This window comes from Pseudochaenichthys georgianus, chromosome 24 (assembly GCF_902827115.2).
Source record: "Pseudochaenichthys georgianus chromosome 24, fPseGeo1.2, whole genome shotgun sequence".
Taxonomy (NCBI): domain Eukaryota; kingdom Metazoa; phylum Chordata; class Actinopteri; order Perciformes; family Channichthyidae; genus Pseudochaenichthys; species Pseudochaenichthys georgianus.
The window spans coordinates 12,743,995-12,761,549 of record NC_047526.1 but is presented as its reverse complement, the minus strand read 5'-3'; the positions used below and the strand labels follow the sequence as shown (position 1 = coordinate 12,761,549).

At 40.9% G+C, this 17,555-nt stretch overlaps 1 protein-coding gene across 1 annotated transcript; it reads left to right on the top strand.

Moving 5' to 3' along the window:
* The first annotated feature begins 1,684 nt into the window (after window positions 1-1,684).
* LOC117439533 (hormonally up-regulated neu tumor-associated kinase homolog) lies at window positions 1,685-17,268 on the top strand. The gene is made up of 11 exons (XM_034075459.2): window positions 1,685-2,275; window positions 3,786-3,908; window positions 4,094-4,263; window positions 8,737-8,792; window positions 8,897-9,035; window positions 9,175-9,302; window positions 11,322-11,457; window positions 12,559-12,733; window positions 12,827-12,904; window positions 15,200-15,488; window positions 15,600-17,268. Exons 1-11 carry the CDS (start codon window positions 2,033-2,035, stop codon window positions 16,367-16,369), a joined length of 2,307 nt encoding a protein of 768 aa, XP_033931350.1. The 5' UTR covers window positions 1,685-2,032; the 3' UTR covers window positions 16,370-17,268.
* The last annotated feature ends 287 nt before the right edge of the window (window positions 17,269-17,555 follow it).

Below are 17,555 nucleotides of genomic sequence, written 5' to 3'. Positions count from 1 at the left end.
GGGTTTACTGCTTCTGTGTTTTGTGGTTCATTTCAGAATAATCTGGAAAACTGTTGGTGTGTTTCAGATTTATGTGTCTTTATTCCCGTTATGGCGCACTGTAGACCGGTTGAATTTGAGTTGGTCAATGTCGCTGATTGTATCTCATAAAAATATTTTAATATGTTGGCTTGGTCGACAAAGTGTTTTGATTGTTATTACAGTGAGTTTAATGGCGCCTCGGTGCGCACAAAAGAGAAGAAAACTGTCATGGCCGCTGTAACTGCGTGTGCGCTCCAAATCAAGTTATACAGTATCAACATGTTTAAAACAGAATAAGGTAACTCTAGAAGCTTCACTTGGCTACTACAGTCGCCCAGTTAAAGGTTGTGTGTGCTTGCTTTTGTTGTTATGAGAGTGTGCGAGTATATTGGGTTACATGGCGGATATAAGGCACTATCCCCCCTTTCATCAGCTGAGTGAGGAAGAATCAAGCAGCGACACACTGCAATCTGACCCTGACGTGTGCACACAGACTTTAATACACACCGTAGCAGAAAGCAGACACACATCAATGCTGCCCATCACTCACCAGCACAAAACCTCACTGCTGCTTTCCATTGATAATAACACACATCTGTCGCTCTGGTATTAGATTATATCCTCAGTAGAACTTGAACACCTGAAATTTGGTTTGAACTTAAAATAATCATGTACATTCAACATTCCAGTAAAAACACTTACACTATTACAGGCTTTGAGCCAGGTTTTATTTGATCAACCAGCCATTATCTGCCTTTCTATAAGGGATCCTCAGAAACCCTCTTCTAGCTGCACACAATGTTGTTGACCTTGACCTCTCCTTGTCAGACAAAGGGACAAACTACCTTACTGAGGTCAACAGTGAAGGTCGAGTTGTAAAGGTAGTATGTGGAGGGAAACATGTAAAAAGCAATCCTTTATTTTGGGATTTTTTTTTAATAGAATGTGCTAAAACTCTTTTTCCCACTCTGTTGCTTATTACATTTAACTTCACTCCCACCTATATATTTTTATCAGTTTATTTTTCATTATGTGCTTGCTTACAAAGCCATTTAACTTGGATGCAATTCCAGATTGGAAAATTATAGTTTAACATTTTGGGAAATATGCTTTTATCAAAAGTTCTTATTTAGAGTTAGCAAAGAAAATGCATAGCGCTCATGTCTATACAATAAATATGAAGCTACATGGACTATTAATTTAATAGAAGGAAGACGAATTTTAACCGGCTAAAAAACAGCTAGCATTGCCTTGTCACACTCACCGCTACCATAGCCTTCTCCAAATTAAACTAAATTCACCTGCTAGAAGCTCACAAATTAACATGTTATGTTTGAATTAATTCTTACGGAACTGAATTCATAAAAACTACAATTTGTCCCTAAGTAGATTTGTTCATAGCCAGACTAGCTGTTTCCAGTCTTTGTGCTAAGCTATCGGCTGCTGGCTGTAGCTTCATATTGTGTGTGTGCAGATACAGGACTGGTTTCAATCTTCTCATCCAACCCTCGGCGAGAGAGCAAAAAATGCTTTTTAGTGAAATGCCCTATACACATGAAAAATGACAAAACTGTTTGTTTTCAAGATCAAGATGGAGGGTTTGAATAGTTACTGTGTAACTGTGAGTGTCTGTGTGTACCTTGCAAAGGAGGGGGGGGGGGGTAATTACGGTGTAGAATGTCTTCCTCATCACTGGACCTGAGAACACACCAGTTAATCATCCACTAACTGGCAGCGAGAGGGGGAGAGAGATCCAGGGTTGCATTCAACAAAGTTGGACTGAAAACATTCGTTAAAATGTAAGAGGAAGAGACAAGTCTTCATCAAACAGTTTGGACTGAAGGATATACTTACCAGTGAGTGGAAGGACGAACAACCTGCGTCTGAGGAAAGGCACCTGCGTCTGACGAGGGATTTTTTAGCAGTATTCTCTCTGTGTGGGCCATCCGGTTTTTGGATTTGATTGTGTGCGCTTGAGAGGGGGCCACATGGGGTCCTGGCCCTGTAAGGGATGCCAGCTGCAGCGTTAAAGCCTGCTCCGGAGGACATGGTGGCAGAAGGAGGGGGCGACGCGTCCCAGTGGGAAGCTGCGGGGCCGGGCCGGGAGCGGCTGCCCTCCCTGAAGGTCCCCAGGGAGCTGCTGCGGAGCTTCCCCCACTCCAAACGGGTGGGATCCTACCTGGTGGGGAAAATGATCAACAAGGGGTCGTTTGCCAAAGTGATGGAGGGGCTGCACATTGGCACGGGGGAAAAGGTTTGTGCTTTCTCTTCCCTGAGTAAGAGAATAAGAGTGAGGAGACATGTGTCAGACCAGAGGGATGGCCAGCACCAGATCACACACATACAATGTTTTGATTACAACTTGTAACTGATTATTATACTCACTTGTGTTTGTAGAGGGCAGTGGCCTATTATTATTCTTGTTATGTGTACAAAACATAGTAATTACTTCTATATATACAGGAACAAAACATTTGCTCAGCATAGCTTAAGACGATTCAAAGTTGAACCGTTTCTGCTCAATATATCTGGACTTCTATAAAACATAATGGCTAATAGATGCAGCAACTGCAAAATATAGTAGTAATAGGTTATAATTACGTTACTAATGTAAATTGTTTAGACAAAATATACAAAAGTATTGCCCTGAATATGTCCAAGTCCAAAAAAATTCAAAGGGACTACATCCATGCTAATGTTTATATTTTTTTGTTTATTATTTATCTATTTGATGCCGTGGCTGTGAATATATGGACGTGCACTTATTGTCAAGTGGAGGCAGGTTGTGTGTGTGTGTCTGTGTGTTTGCATTTTTGTGTCTGTGGGTGATTCAATGTATGTGTAACTTTCCTTCACCGGTCACCGAGTCCCTGACCCCGGCTCATAATTATGTACATGACCTGGTTGCCATAGTAATGACCAAACTCATCTCTGGGGGTATTTGTTCCTCTTAACCCTCATTACCCTCTCCTGATACAAGATCTGGAGGTGAAGAACGCAAACAAAGTAGACCTTAGAATCATAATGAATTATAATCTAAATTGAAGTTAAATTAGTTTCAACACCAAATATTTACTGTTAAGGCATTATTAAAGGAATATACAATTGAAATAAACTAAAAAAAGGTCCTGTCGTTTTTACCAACAATTTACTGTAAATTATAAAATCCTTTTGTCAAAGGAGCTTAATAATTTTCAAAATATCAATATCACCTTCAGGAATTATAATGCCTGTCCAAATGCCTTTTCCACTCATCATCTTGAATGGATATGGGATGAGAACACACATTGCCAAGATGACCAAAGCCTTTAAACTCGCACTACTAAGAACAATAAATGATAGGATTAGACTTCCTAGTTATCTCACAATGCAATATATTGATTAGAAATCGGTTTTTTCTCAGTTACCCAGGATATTTTGTTTACCGTTTGCTTCATTCGAACTCTAAAGTGCTATAAGTACCAATTTCTCTCCAGTTCCTCATCTTGATAGCTTGTTACCTTGTTAAATATAGCTTACGTTTTAATTATGTATGGAGTGATATTGGTTAAAGTTCCATTTAGATGTTAAACGGTGGCTTTTGGCCTTTGAAAAGAGCATCTAAGCTACAACTACTGAAACATCTATCTAATTGATGTATAGGACTGTGGTTCTGTTGACAAATGAACATGTCGATGACCCAATTTGGAGATCAACTTTTTTTTTTTTTTAAAAGGAGCAAAGACTGAAGAAAGAACACAAACCTTTTGAGTGTTTGTGTTCAGGTGGCCATTAAGGTGATCGACAAGAAGAAAGCGCGGCAGGACTCGTACGTGCTGAAGAACATGAAGAGAGAACCTCGGATCCATCAGATGATCCGACATCCTCACATCGTGGTCCTGCTGGAGGTAGAAAACTCAAAACACACAAATTCAGAATGATTTTAACAGTCCTAATAAAGCAATGATTTGGTCTTAAATTACATACACCTGCTTGAATGTAGGCCAATTTAGCATGGATTATATTATTTGTAGGCGGTTATATAAATGTTATTACACATGGCACTGTTAAACATAGCTTTTGTGTTTGTAAGACCCTGGAGACGGAGAACAGCTACTATATGGCCATGGAGCTGTGTGCTGGAGGAGACCTGATGGACAGGATCTGTGAGCGGAAGCGGCTGGATGAGAGGGAGGTGCGGCGCTACACCCGTCAGATCCTCTCTGCAGTGGATCACCTGCACAAACACGGCGTCGTTCACAGGTGACACACAATCTATTTCCACCAGAAAGCTTGATTTCAAAGAACATTTGGACACTTATTGTAAAGTATGCTTTTTGCTGTGGTTTCCTGGAGGCTCTGAAGTTGCTGCGCGTATCCAATAAATGATTTGATTGTGGGCTCCGGCCCTTTAGTTCACGTATTTACCCTAAAAACATAAATACAGTATTAACCATACAAAAATATAGGAGTCCAAATTTGGCCCTACACTTTCCAAATCTGTGACAGAATAACGTTTAATTTTCGGTTAGCTAAACAAAGTTCTCCCTTCTTTAGGAATAGGGTACACTGAAAAAAACGGGGAGTAAGATTTACTTAGGAAAATCGAGGTAAGAAAACCTAAGCACATTTAACAACATATGTTTCGAGTAGCTTCGACTTACAGTTAAGATGTGTTTGTTACTAAAGGCACTCAAGTACACTTTACTGTCACACTCAGTTTTTGTAAGTACTGTACATGTTACTTACTATTGTATAGTAGATTTTACTTAAGATTACATTTGCATCTTATTACAAATCTTCAGTAAAAGATATTTGGCTTTTCAGATTGTTTTTACTTGCTATTTTTGTCTTTTATTTAATAAATATCATATATGTACAGAGCCGGCCCGACCCATTAAGCGACATAAGCGGCCGCTTAGGGCCCAGCAGCCACTAAGGGGCCCCCTAGCACAAAATAAAAAAAATCTCAGTACACCGTCGCCGTGATAAGTATGTTTAATTAATTTTGTTAATATGCCTAGATTGCCTACTCTCAAAGTCATGTATTATATTATTGAGTCAATAATATAATACATTAATGACACTAGAGAGGACGGCAGGAATGTAATTTCCCGTGTTCAGTGAAGGCAACAGAGGCAAGACACCAGACCAACCAGAGAGTTGAATGGAAATAAACATCTGTCTTATTGGCTGACAGATACCTATCCTGTGAGCTGTGACAATGTTTAAAATAAACTGTCAGTCGGACTCAGAGTTTTTGAAGATGGACATAAGAACATTTTTTCTTAAAAAAGACAACAATTCTCAACTGCTCACACAACAACCCCAGAGCCACCACTTGAGCCAGGCAAACAAGGTATGTAAATGTCAGTAAACTTCCAAGTTATGCGAACATGTAAGCAAAGCATAAATTACAGCTACGTTGACGTTACTTTGAATCGCTGGGGTAAGCCATCAGATCCTCCTTCGCACTCTCCAAGAACTTGGAATTTCAGGCTCTGCACTTTCCCTCCTCACCTCATACCTCAAAGACCGTACCTACAGGGTAACTTGGAGAGGGTCCGAGTCCGACCCTTGTCAATTAACTACAGAGGTCCCTCAGGGCTCTGTTCTTGGTCCCCTCCTCTTCTCCCTGTACACAAACTCGCTCGGATCTGTCATTAGCCCGCATGGTTTTTCATACCACTGCTACGCTGACGACACCCAATTAATTCTGTCCTTTTCCCGCTCAGAGACCCAGGTCGTCGCACGCATCTCTGCTTGTTTAGCTGACATCTCTCAGTGGATGTCTGATCATCACCTCAAGCTCAACCTTGACAAGACTGAACTGCTTTTCCTTCCGGGAAAAGATTGTCCCACTCTTGACCTGACTATCAACATCGGCACCTCTGTTGTTTCCCCGACTCAGACGGCAAGGAATCTGGGTGTGATGCTAGATAACAACCTGTCCTTCACTGCAAACATCGCTGCTACAACCCGCTGCTGCAGATACACGCTTTACAACATCAGGAAGATACGTCCCCAGCTGACCCAGAAAGCCACGCAGGTTCTGGTCCAGGCTTTCGTCACCTCACGCCAAGACTACTGCAACTCCCTCCTGGCTGGTCTTCCTGCATGTGCCATCCGACCTCTGCAGCTCATCCAGAATGCAGCGGCTCGTCTGGTCTTCAACCTTCCTACATTTTCCCACACCACTCCGCTCCTCCGCTCCCTCCACTGGCTTCCGGTAACTGCTAGAATTCACTTCAAGACACTCGTACTTGCGTACCATGCTGCGAATGGATCTGGTCCTTCCTACATCCAGGACATGGTTAAACTGTACACCCAAGCGTGTGCACTACGCTCTGCATCAGCGAAACAACACGCTGCGAGGGGGACCCAAGTTCCCATCAGCAAAAACACGTGGGTTTGCTATCCTGCCTCCAAAATGGTGGAATGAGCTCCCCATTGACATCAGGACAGCAGAAAGCTTACACACCTTCCGGCGCAGACTGAAAACTCATCTCTTTCGACTCCACCTCGAGCGGTAGAATTACTAACAAAGAACTGCTAACAGAGCACTTATATACTAATAAAGGACTGGCTTACCTCTAGCCAGTTGAGTAGCACTTGGCTCTATGAAACCTGATGTACTTATATGATTCTGTTTTCTTCAAGGTTGTGTCTTCCTGGTCGAATGTACTTATTGTAAGTCGCTTTGGATAAAAGCGTCAGCTAAATGCAATGTAATGTAATGTAATGTAATGTAAGCTAAACCGTTAGCAAGTAGCTATAGCTAGCCAGATATATTAAATAAACACTTTGTCATACAATCTAAATGTTATGTTTTTTAGCGTTACCTGGTGATTTAAAAGAAAGCTCTCTGAGTAATGTTGACTTACTGTTCGACATGAAGCTCGAAGCTACAGTACAGTTGATCCTGAGTCCTGTCAGTTAAAGTGTTTCATAGTTAGCTTAGCTAAGCATCAACCTAGCACTGAAATATATGGATGTTATGTGACAGTATTTCTGAGAAAAAGTCAGCTGAAATGGTGGCATAGTTGCCACTGTGTGTCAACAGAATGTTTGAACGTATTTGCACTTTGCAGCAGTAAATGTGGCAGTTTGGCCACTGACGTTGCCATAACAACACCTGAATTTAAATGTGCAACCTCTTTTTGTGACAGATTTTTGCAAGAAATTATAATTCTTCTGAATGGTATTCCTATTGACAGCTAGTTTATATGTGAACATTATGAGATGGACAGCCAGAGAGAATAAATGAAAAACAGTTATGAAATACTATATGACAAAACAAGAATACAGTTTAAGTGATTTGTAAAATATCCATAAAGAAAAATCTGTTTACAGTTCTGTTTCATATGGGTGTTGAGAGATGTATCCATAGATCTCTTCATTTTGCTCTCAAAGTGCACCAGATTGATTTAGTATTACATGTGTGTGCCTCGTCCATGACAGCAGGCTAAATTAGCTAGCACGCTAACTAGCTAAATTGTTAAGCTGAAACATGAATGGATCATTGTCCCATCATCTTTGAAATTACTATATTTCCATGTGAAGCTGGTAGCTATGCTCTTGAAACAATGGTAACATTAATTAATACTTGGAAAAAACAACTCACTTTTGTAGCAACACACGCACAAACATACACACACTAACATATTCACAGTGCAACCACACACACTCCGCTCAGCTCTGTGCTTTGGTTTAAAACCTTGGCTCCTCTGAAGGTGGGAATGTGATTACCAGGCAATGACCTCATCATCCTGCGCCGGCGCCATGATTCACACATCATCACAACATCATGGACTTCCTCTCTAATGAAGTCCCTTAACGATGGCGCTCCCGATCCTTCAATCACACCTCTCTCTGTCACACACACATGCTCTCACACACACACACACACTCTCGCGCTCACATTCTCCACCACAGAGATGATTAAACTGGAAATAAATGGAAATTTGCACTTAAATGCACCTCCTACCACCCACATCCATAAGGTTTACCGCATACATTTTCTCCTTTATGACAATGTCTGCTTTCACCCTTTTTCCCTCTTTCTTCCTCAGTCTGTCTTTGAACTTTATTCGGGTTGTGTGAGCTGTGTTTTCTGGATTTTTGCGGGACCCCGAGTGTCTGTTGGTTAGATGAGGGCAGATGAAAGGAACATGGCTGATTCCCAGGCTGTGTTTTATAGGGGATCTCTCTCTCTCCTAACCGCAGATTTTCATTTAGCTTGGGAGTTTTAGAGCTGGCTATGTGATTGGCGGCGGGGCTGGGGTCCTTTTTAGGGGAGTGAGGCAACTTTCCCAGGTGAACACAGAGAGATGACTGTGGTAGGGAAGAGCTAGGATGTCAAGAAGAGGGGTCTGAAAATGTAAGTCAGTGGGAGTTGAGTTTTTAGGAGTCCAAAACAAATGAGTCCCCCAAATTATCTGTCCATCCTGAGCCCTACCCACATTTTATTTAGCTTGAGATTTCCTTTCAAACATAAAATGTGAAGGTCCCATCTCATTTTAAAGTCTATAAATCAGCAGAAAAAGGCCAAACACACACTGCCAGAATTCTGAAATTGAACAACCACCATAGTGTCTGTCTTTTTAAGTACCTTAAGGGGGAAAAAATACCCTTAAAAATTCCTGTAGGATTAAGGACGGAGCTCATGAAAATACTACAGTGAACCACAGTTTTCCTGTGTGACTAAACAGCTCTTTCTTTTCTTTTCTTCTGCAGAGATTTAAAGATTGAAAACTTCCTGCTGGACGAACATAACAACATAAAGATCGTTGGTATGTGTACTGATGCACTGATGCAAAGTGTTGGACAAACAAGAATGGTTGATTGTGTATTAGTCAATTAGTGCATCTGTTAAAAATGATGATGTTTCATGCAGACTTTGGCCTGAGTAATTCTCTGAAGACTGAATCCCTTTCTCTGGAGCTCCTCAACACGCAGTGTGGAAGTCCTGCCTACGCGGCCCCTGAGCTGCTGGCTCACAGGAAGTATGGACCCAAAGTGGACGTCTGGTCCGTGTAAGTGACAAAGTCTCGGTGTGTAAGATGGCCTGCTTTCAAGTGTAGAAGTACTGTACTTGCTGTTTGAAAGAAATGCATTTCAGTGTATGCATTTTGTAAACGTGTCCTTGTTTTTTCCAATTGTTCTCGTGTGCAGAGGTGTGAGTATGTTTGCCATGCTGACTGGGACTCTGCCCTTCACTGTTGAGCCTTTTAACATCAAGCAGCTGCACCAGAAGATGGTCAACGGAGAGATCAGCAGCATCCCCAGTGACGTCAGCAAAGGTACCACCACTCTTCACCTGAGTGCACTTCTTCATTGAAAGAAAGACTGTATACACACCAAGTCTTTCTGTTTGCAAATGTATAACGGTTGGTTAAGGACATTGTTATTATTTGCTATATTAATAATTAGAATTATTCATCATTTTACAAAAAAAGATGTATTTTGAACTGGGGAAGGTGGTAATATTCAGAAAAGAAATCTGAATTTCTATAAATTTAAGAAAAAAACGTTAACAAAGTCTCTGAGAATAAAGTGGTACATTTAAAAGAAAGATTTTAGAAATATATGACCATCTGAGAGTTTCATTTGCATTTATGACTTAATATTTTAAGAGAGTATTCAAATTATTTGTTCATATTTTGTATTCAATATCTTTTTCAACTCATTAGGATTTGTTATACCTACAGAGGCCTTGATACCATAACCAGTTAATTCAATTGGATACATATAATTACATGAATTGATTTCCCAAATGACATTATTCAAAACTAAACTACAGAGAAGTACTTTTAAATATGGACATGGTCATAATGTGGTTAAATTAACAAAAATATATTTCCCTAATTTCAAAGACTAAATGAGAGATGTTCTCTAAATTGATTGGATTTCCATTTGGATGCGTCTCACTCCGTTACACGGTCAGCACTTGAGCTTTTGTAAATGACTCTTTGCGAACATAAAACAGTCTTCTCTCCACAGACCACAGACCTGTCATGACACGGAGAATCGGATGGAAAAAATGTTTCAGTTATTTCTCCCTTCTTCCACTTGGCCTTAGTGTCTCTGTTTCTCTGTCTCTCTCACACATCGTCACTCCATTACACTGTGTCATGGCGCCATGTCACCGCAAACAAACATAGCTCCTGGTACTGTGGGGAAAACCGGCACAGCTCTAAAGCTCTGAAACTGTGACAAGATCGGATTAGTTGCTGTATCGCTGCCACAGGTCTTCTTTTTGGAGATTTAAAAAAAATATATTTTCTACTATAAGTTTTCTTTAACCAATTTTTTTAATTTGTATCAATGCAGACAAACTAAGTGTGTTCAGTAACTATTATACCCAGTTTAAGAGCAACAACATACTAGTACTTAACTAGATCCTATCAGTTCAAACAAACTGAGTTGAACAGATCTGAGACAGCTGATAGCAAAGTGATGGGAGCTGATAGCAAAGTGATGGGAGCATTCTTGTATATCAGTGAATCAACCTGCACCTCCAAATAGTGGAGTTTATCAGGAATCCCCATCTGTAGTCAAACTACCGGCGTCGCTTGGCTGTCACAGGACAGCTCCATGTCCCAGGCTGACAGCTTGAATTGGTTGTGCTGAAGGGAAATCCTACCTCTCTGTTGTTTCTGATACAGTTTCAGTGAAGTGACAATGAGTGACATCAGTCAGAAACATTGGCTCTTTAAGTAAGGTGGGTCCCTTCTGGCCAGGCTGGAAAATACACAACTTCAGTGTGAATGAAATAGGGCTCTTTAGCCCACTACTGCTTCCGACAAGCAGGACACATGGGCGTAAGTGAGTTGGTGAATACTATAGGGAATCACTTCATTATTTTAAGTTCCTTTAGCAGAAGCTATTCCAGGTGTTTGAGCCTAAAATACTGTTATTATGCAGATTTGACTGCATGATGCTCATGTAAGCAACCCAGGGTAAATGCTAAGAACTGTTAACTTTGTAACGACATGGTTATTTATGCTAGTTAGGGTCGATGATAATAGCTTTATAATCTAAAATGAAACCTGTTGAATGTAAGTGAACCTACTTTGAGCTTGGTTTCTGGTCTCCACAACCTGTATGATGCTGGACAGCTCGGCATGTTTCCCTTTTTTAATTACAAAAAATATGTAGTGAACTGTAACAGCACATGTTACAGGCTGGAGGCTAAACATCTCTGTATTTTCCAGGAAAATGTGAACTTGCACCAAACTAAATGCTGAAACAGATTCATTTAAAATCCTGAAAACTAGGTAAACAAACAAAACACTGCTTTATCATTGCCCCTGATTCAGGTGCGGTGGCGTTTGTGTTGTCTCTCCTGGAGCCAGACCCAGCGAAGAGACCCAGTGTCCGAGCTGCGATGGAGGAGAGGTGGATCAACGAGGGATACGCCAAGAAACCACTACACACACTCACTCATAAAAACAGGTATCTACTCTCGGACTTCAAAATCTACCTTTTTATATTCAAAATCTATATCCTATTTTTTAAACCCATCTAAATATTAGAAAAAAGGTAATGTTTGACTTTAATATTCCTAAAAAGAAAGTATGTTAATCCCTTTTATACTTTCCGATTTGCTATAGTATATCTGTTTGCAACATGAGGGCAAAGTAAGACTGTTTTGCAGCAAACATTACAATGTGGGAAACAGAGGGGGAAATCACTGCAACGTTTTTGTGGTCAGTAGAGCATAAAGCTCCATGTGTTAGAGCAGTGGTTCACAAATGGGGGTACGCGGACCCCTAGGGGTACGTTGGAGTACTGCAGGGGGTACGTGAGATTTATTTTTATGTTAATGAAAAAAAGTAAGGAAGTTTGAGCAGTGTGGGTTTTATATTAACAGAGTTACACATATTTCAAAACGTGAAGTGTAATAACTGCAGTGGCCTCCCTGTCAGAATGACAAAGATCCTCAGTGAAGCACAAGCCCATGTTTCTCACTACATTGTACAACTTATTAAAAAGATCAGTTCAATGCAACTAATGTCGTCTTAGTGTTATTGCATGATGTTAAAATTGGTTTGCCATGAATTTAGTGATGGATTGTAAACATTTGAAATGTAGCATTTAAGTGTTTCTCAGTTGCAAGGTTGTTGTTTTAACAAATCCGACACCGATGGTGCAGCGCTGTGCTGTACCTCTTTATATAGGCATTTCTTCCCTAACAAATAGTTTTTGCGCTGATCAGGGGGTACTTGGCTGAATTTTTTTTTCAAAGGGGGTCCATTATTGAAAAAGGTTTGAGAACCACTGTGTTAGAGCATGACTAAAATGCTTTTATCACTTTACGCAGTGTGGAAATGCAATCATGTATCGCTCCTCTTGGCAATAACATCTTCTTGAATACACATAAGTGAAGCGCTGCTCTGTTCTGCTCACATTTGAAAATCGTCAACACCAAATCCTTCAGTTACTGCTCGTACTTTTCAGAACCAACAAACCCTTAATGACTATCACATTTCTCTCTCTGCTTCACATTTTATGTTTGTCACGGTTTTTCCATCCGCCTCTCTTGTTATTTCCCAGGTTGGGTCCAGAGGATCTTAACTCCTCTGTGCTGGGATACATGACGGACACGCTGGGCTACTCCCTCTCTGAAATCATACGCACACTCACCATCAACAGACCCTCCGCCATCATGGCCTCCTATCACCTGCTGCTCCACAAGCTCAGCAGGAGCCAGAAGGGAACAAAGGCCAAGGTGACATTTTTTTTAAATTATATGCATAAACATATATTAAATAATAAGAAAGATGTTGTGAAGTTTTAACAGCTTAAACTGATTGATTTTCAGAAACTAGAGAATAATGACTGGAGTCTTCCAAGCAAGAATACATGGAGAGAGAGGCATAACGCTGACTCAAAGACTCAGGTAATGTCATTGAAATATATGCAATGATCATTTATAGATATACTATATTGATGTGATATTATTCTATTAAAGCCCCTGTCACACTGTCCCGAAATTGACACCCGATGGACACACGATAAAGGAAATGTTCAAATTCGGCTGTGATCGTAACAACATCGCGCCATTCGTGAGAGCATCTAAGCCATCGTATGACCGCCGGTGGAGTTTCTCAGGCTCCGGCAGCAACTTCGTGAGCGGCAACTTCGTAAGGCACTCGTGAGGGCATCTTGTCAAGTCGTGTCATCTTCGTGTTATCATCGGTGCATTCACTCTCACTCTGATCGGGGCGAATGCCCGATGGCACCGATGATAACAAGATGCCCTCACGATGGCCTTACGAAGGGCAAAATTGACACACGAATTCAACACGAAAATGAATCTTCGCAAGGTCCTTCGGAAATTTTTTGGCATGCCAAAGATTTTGCCACCGCTCACGAAGTTGCTGCCGGAGCCTGAGAAACTCCGCCGGCGGTCATACGAAGGCTTAAGATGCCCTCACGAATGGCCCGATGTTGCTACGATCACAGCCGAATTTGAACATTTCCTTTATCGTGTGTCCATCGGGTTGTTTTATTGCACAACAAAATCATGTAAACATATTATGTAAATAACCCAATTTGTGTTCTGTGAAACTAAAAAGGATATAATATATTATTTTGAAGGAGAGTTGACAGGAAGTTATTGTTGCTATGGAAACAACATTACGGAGAAAACGTAATATTTTCTACATATAAAGACGGATAAAGTAAAGAACAAAGTCTGAAGATATCAGTACAGTATCATAGTACTGTGACATAATTGTTTTTGGTACTTTCATTGCAGTTGTATGTCTTAAATGTAATGTAAATGTAATGTAAATGTTGCCTTCGTGTGTGGTTCGGGGCCATCTTCGTGCGAAATTCACAATTCCATATTCGTGTGTCCATCGGGTGTCAATTTCGGGACAGTGTGACAGGGCCTTTAAGGATAAGGATTCCCAATAACAATCCCAAAAGTAGAAAGTAGTCAAATAAACACCTGTTCACATTTGGTTGGTTGGTTTATAGTTAACAAATTATTAGCATATAAAAAAACTAAAATAGAATATAAAAACATGGAAAATGAAAAAGTATACAAGCGTGTACGGAGACCAAAGTTAAAAAGTAAAGTGGTATTTTGTGTTTGAAATAGAGATGTAATACATAATTCCTTCTCTAAATAATTTCTGGCCTCCCTTTCTATGTTTGTGGCACAAACTGGTCATGGTCATCAGCAGCAAAAACACATATATAGAAATTACAAAGAGCTCAAAACAAGGCTGCCAGATTAGCTCTATTTTTATGATCAAATAGTTTAAACAAGAGACGAGCATGACCATAAGAATAGACAAGCGACATCAGGCCATCTACTGGCACCTAAACCCAGGACAAATCTTCTGAAATCTTCTGTGACTATAAAGGAATGGAACTCATTGCCAAACTACTTTGCTAAAATAGAGTCCAGAGCCTCTTTCAAGAAGAGATTGAAGTGCCATCTACTAATGAGCATGTACCCCTTGTGAATTGTTAACCCTAATTGAATCTTATTTTATGCTTTGTACTGGTGGGTGTCTTGTGCACTCATCCTTGGCTGAGTTTGTTGTTGAAAGTGGATGAGATTGTTGATGATGTTGGAGATTGTTGATGATGTTGGTGATGTTGTTAATGATGTCAGGACTTGTCTTGAATGTTGTTGTGTTGAGTATTGTTGTATTATAAGCTTTTGCTTACTATTATTAAGCAAAAGCTAATGGGGATCCTAAATAAACATAAAAATAAACAAACTCAAATTTTGGTCCTATGAAAACCTAAATATATCGTTTTTTTAAAGAGTCATAAATATTTCATTTACCAAAGAAAAATCCTTGAAATAGCTAGGCTTGTAGAATTTCTCAAAAATGTACCTAAAACAGGAGGAAAACATTTATTATTTTGAGGAATTCTTATTTGTTGCACAATTCAGTATTTAACGGAGCGGGAAGATAGATGTATGATTTAAAATAAGCTACAGCTGCCTCCCATGTTCTGGTAGTAAGATGCCGCCCAATACAATGTTCTAAATCACTGATGTTTATTACAGATCAACTTAGAGGTAGCTCATACAATATCAACAATCGAATCAAACACACAAGTGTAGTTCAATTCAACTCTTAATCTTCAGGCAACTCTCCAAGACTATGGGATGTCTTTTGTCAAAACTTTCTTGGGCCTTTTAACAACTGATCACTTATTGTTTTAGAATGAACAGACCAACGAGAAAAGCTCAAAGCCGTCCAGCCGGCCGTTGAAAGCCCAACAGACGACAGAATATCACATCAACAGGAAGAGGCCTGAGGACTTGCTTAGAAAGGGCCGCCGAGAGGACGCAGAAAACCGTCCCCCTTCCCCATCCCTACCCCAGCTTCCTCACTCTGTCTCCCCCTCAATACCCTGCCTTCCCTCCCCTGGCCCCCTGTGCACAGAGGACGGGGCCACTGATGAGGAGATCGCCATCAGCTTAGACACGAGAGAGATGCTGTTTCCTGAAGGTCAGTATTTATAGAATAATATAGAATAGAAGCAGCACATATCCTGGGTACAGTGTGTGACCTGCTCTATCTGTTTGTTTGTTTGTTTGTTTGTTTGTTTGTTTGTTCTAGTTTCTGTGTTCGGGGACAGGGAACTTGTCCGTCTTTCTCCTCCTAAAACCTCTGCATCGCAACTCTGTGAATCCGCCCCTTCCCAAGTCCCTTTACCGGCCGAGCCAATCAGAGATGGCAGCACGTCGAGGCCGATTCGACACACACACCTGCTCAGGACAACTCAATCAGACGGGGCGGCAGGCCCCGGGTCAGACTGCTTCCACGACAACCGCCACCAGGACGACCACTCCAATCACCTGAGCATCAACGAGCGTCTAGAGAAGCTGCAGACATTTTATTCCTCAGAGAAGAACGGCATCTCTCCCAGAATGCTCCTGGAGGCGGACGCACACCCCACAAAGACAGACAAAGACCAACTGAGTACCATGGAGACAACATCCACGTCCACCTCTGCCCAACTGCCCCGCCTGCGCAACGTGGGGCTGAAAGACGGACGAGGCAGGAAGATGACGTGGGTAGGGTTGACCCGACCCGGACCCCCAGCACTTCTGGTGAACGGGTCCAAACCTCCCGCCTTCCCCTCACAGAGACAACATACTTTGGTTATTAAGAGCCTCAGGCAGGAGAGGGACAAGAGAAAAGATCTGTCACCAGCAGCAGGAGGCGCAGGAGACAGAGGGACGGCAGGAGGAGGGCTGAAGAGGAACTCAGTTCAGTTACGATCATCTCTCCAGCGGCGGGTGGCAGACCTGAACCTGCCACTGCTCCCTGCAGCCCTTCAGGGGAAGACGGATAGGAAGAACCAGCTAAACAGCATGGACTACTGAGACAGATATGCGATAGAAAGGCAGTGATAGTGGCCAGGAAATGGTGCAGCAAGAAGAGAAGTTAGTACTGAGGTTAGTGACATGTTTAGATAATAGATTAGAAATACTGACCTGTGTTGAAATACTAGCAACATAAAGGTGAATGAAAGAAAAGATGGATAAGGGATGGAAGTTATGAAATACTGAGTAGAGGTAGGGTAGCAGAAACGGGTGTAAATGGTAGCTAAAAATATATGCTAAAGCTAAATTCTTCACTGTTCCATTCATGCCTTGCTCACAAACAGGACTCCCAATCAAACATACCACATACAGTATGAGTGTTTTATATGCTGCAGTGCCAAGCATTTACCTTTAAGCTCTTTAATTGTAATGTTACCTTTGTTTAAAAGGCTTAGGTAGAGCCATTTGGTCTAAACCAGGGGTGTCAAACTAAATTTCATCGAGGGCCACATCAGCATTATGGTTGAACTCAAAGGGCCAGTTGTAACTTTAAGACTATATATATATATATATATAAATATATAATATGTATACATTTATGTATTGTATTACATTATTGCCCCTGCTTTGGATTATTATAGGGTAATAACTTTGTAGTTAACTATGTCTGAAAGCAGAAGTCTACTGCAAATAATTGCAAGGCTCTTCAGTGTGCATGTCACACAATGAGATGCATTGTGGGACATGTAGTTTATGGGCAACGTGTTTCTGTAAAGCGTCATATAAACGTATTATATTCTTTCAGAGTTCTTGCGGGCAACATAAAATGAAGTGGGCCTTGAGGTGGGCCTTGAGTTTGACACCCCTGGTCTAAACCATTTCATGTTTAATGTAGACGTATGGATCTATTTGTATTCACTGCTCCTGAACCCATTTTTGTACTGACATTGAAAGTCAAAGTAAAAAAAGTATCAATTCTACTGTAACCGTTTTCATTGCTGGTTGTTTGCAAAGTTCCTCAAGTTGAAAACAGGGGTTTGTTTACTTTCTCTACCTTTTATGCTCAACTGGGATATCAACTTCCTCACAATATGACCAAACATACACACATTGGATATTTTAATGATATATTGACCACCAGACTAGAAATGTTCCCAGTTTTCAGGCTTCATTACCTTATGCACATTAATCAACATTTCTGCAAATGTAACAGTGTTAGTGCAAGCTAACATTCAACTGCAGTGAT

Bases quoted from the DNA above. Each gene is read 5' to 3' on its own strand.
- LOC117439533 (XM_034075459.2), top strand. From the start codon at position 2,033: ATGCCAGCTGCAGCGTTAAAGCCTGCTCCGGAGGACATGGTGGCAGAA. The intron at 9,303-11,321 runs GTACCACCACTC...CCCCTGATTCAG, and splicing joins CCCCAGTGACGTCAGCAAAG to GTGCGGTGGCGTTTGTGTTG. The intron at 12,905-15,199 runs GTAATGTCATTG...TTATTGTTTTAG, and splicing joins ACGCTGACTCAAAGACTCAG to AATGAACAGACCAACGAGAA.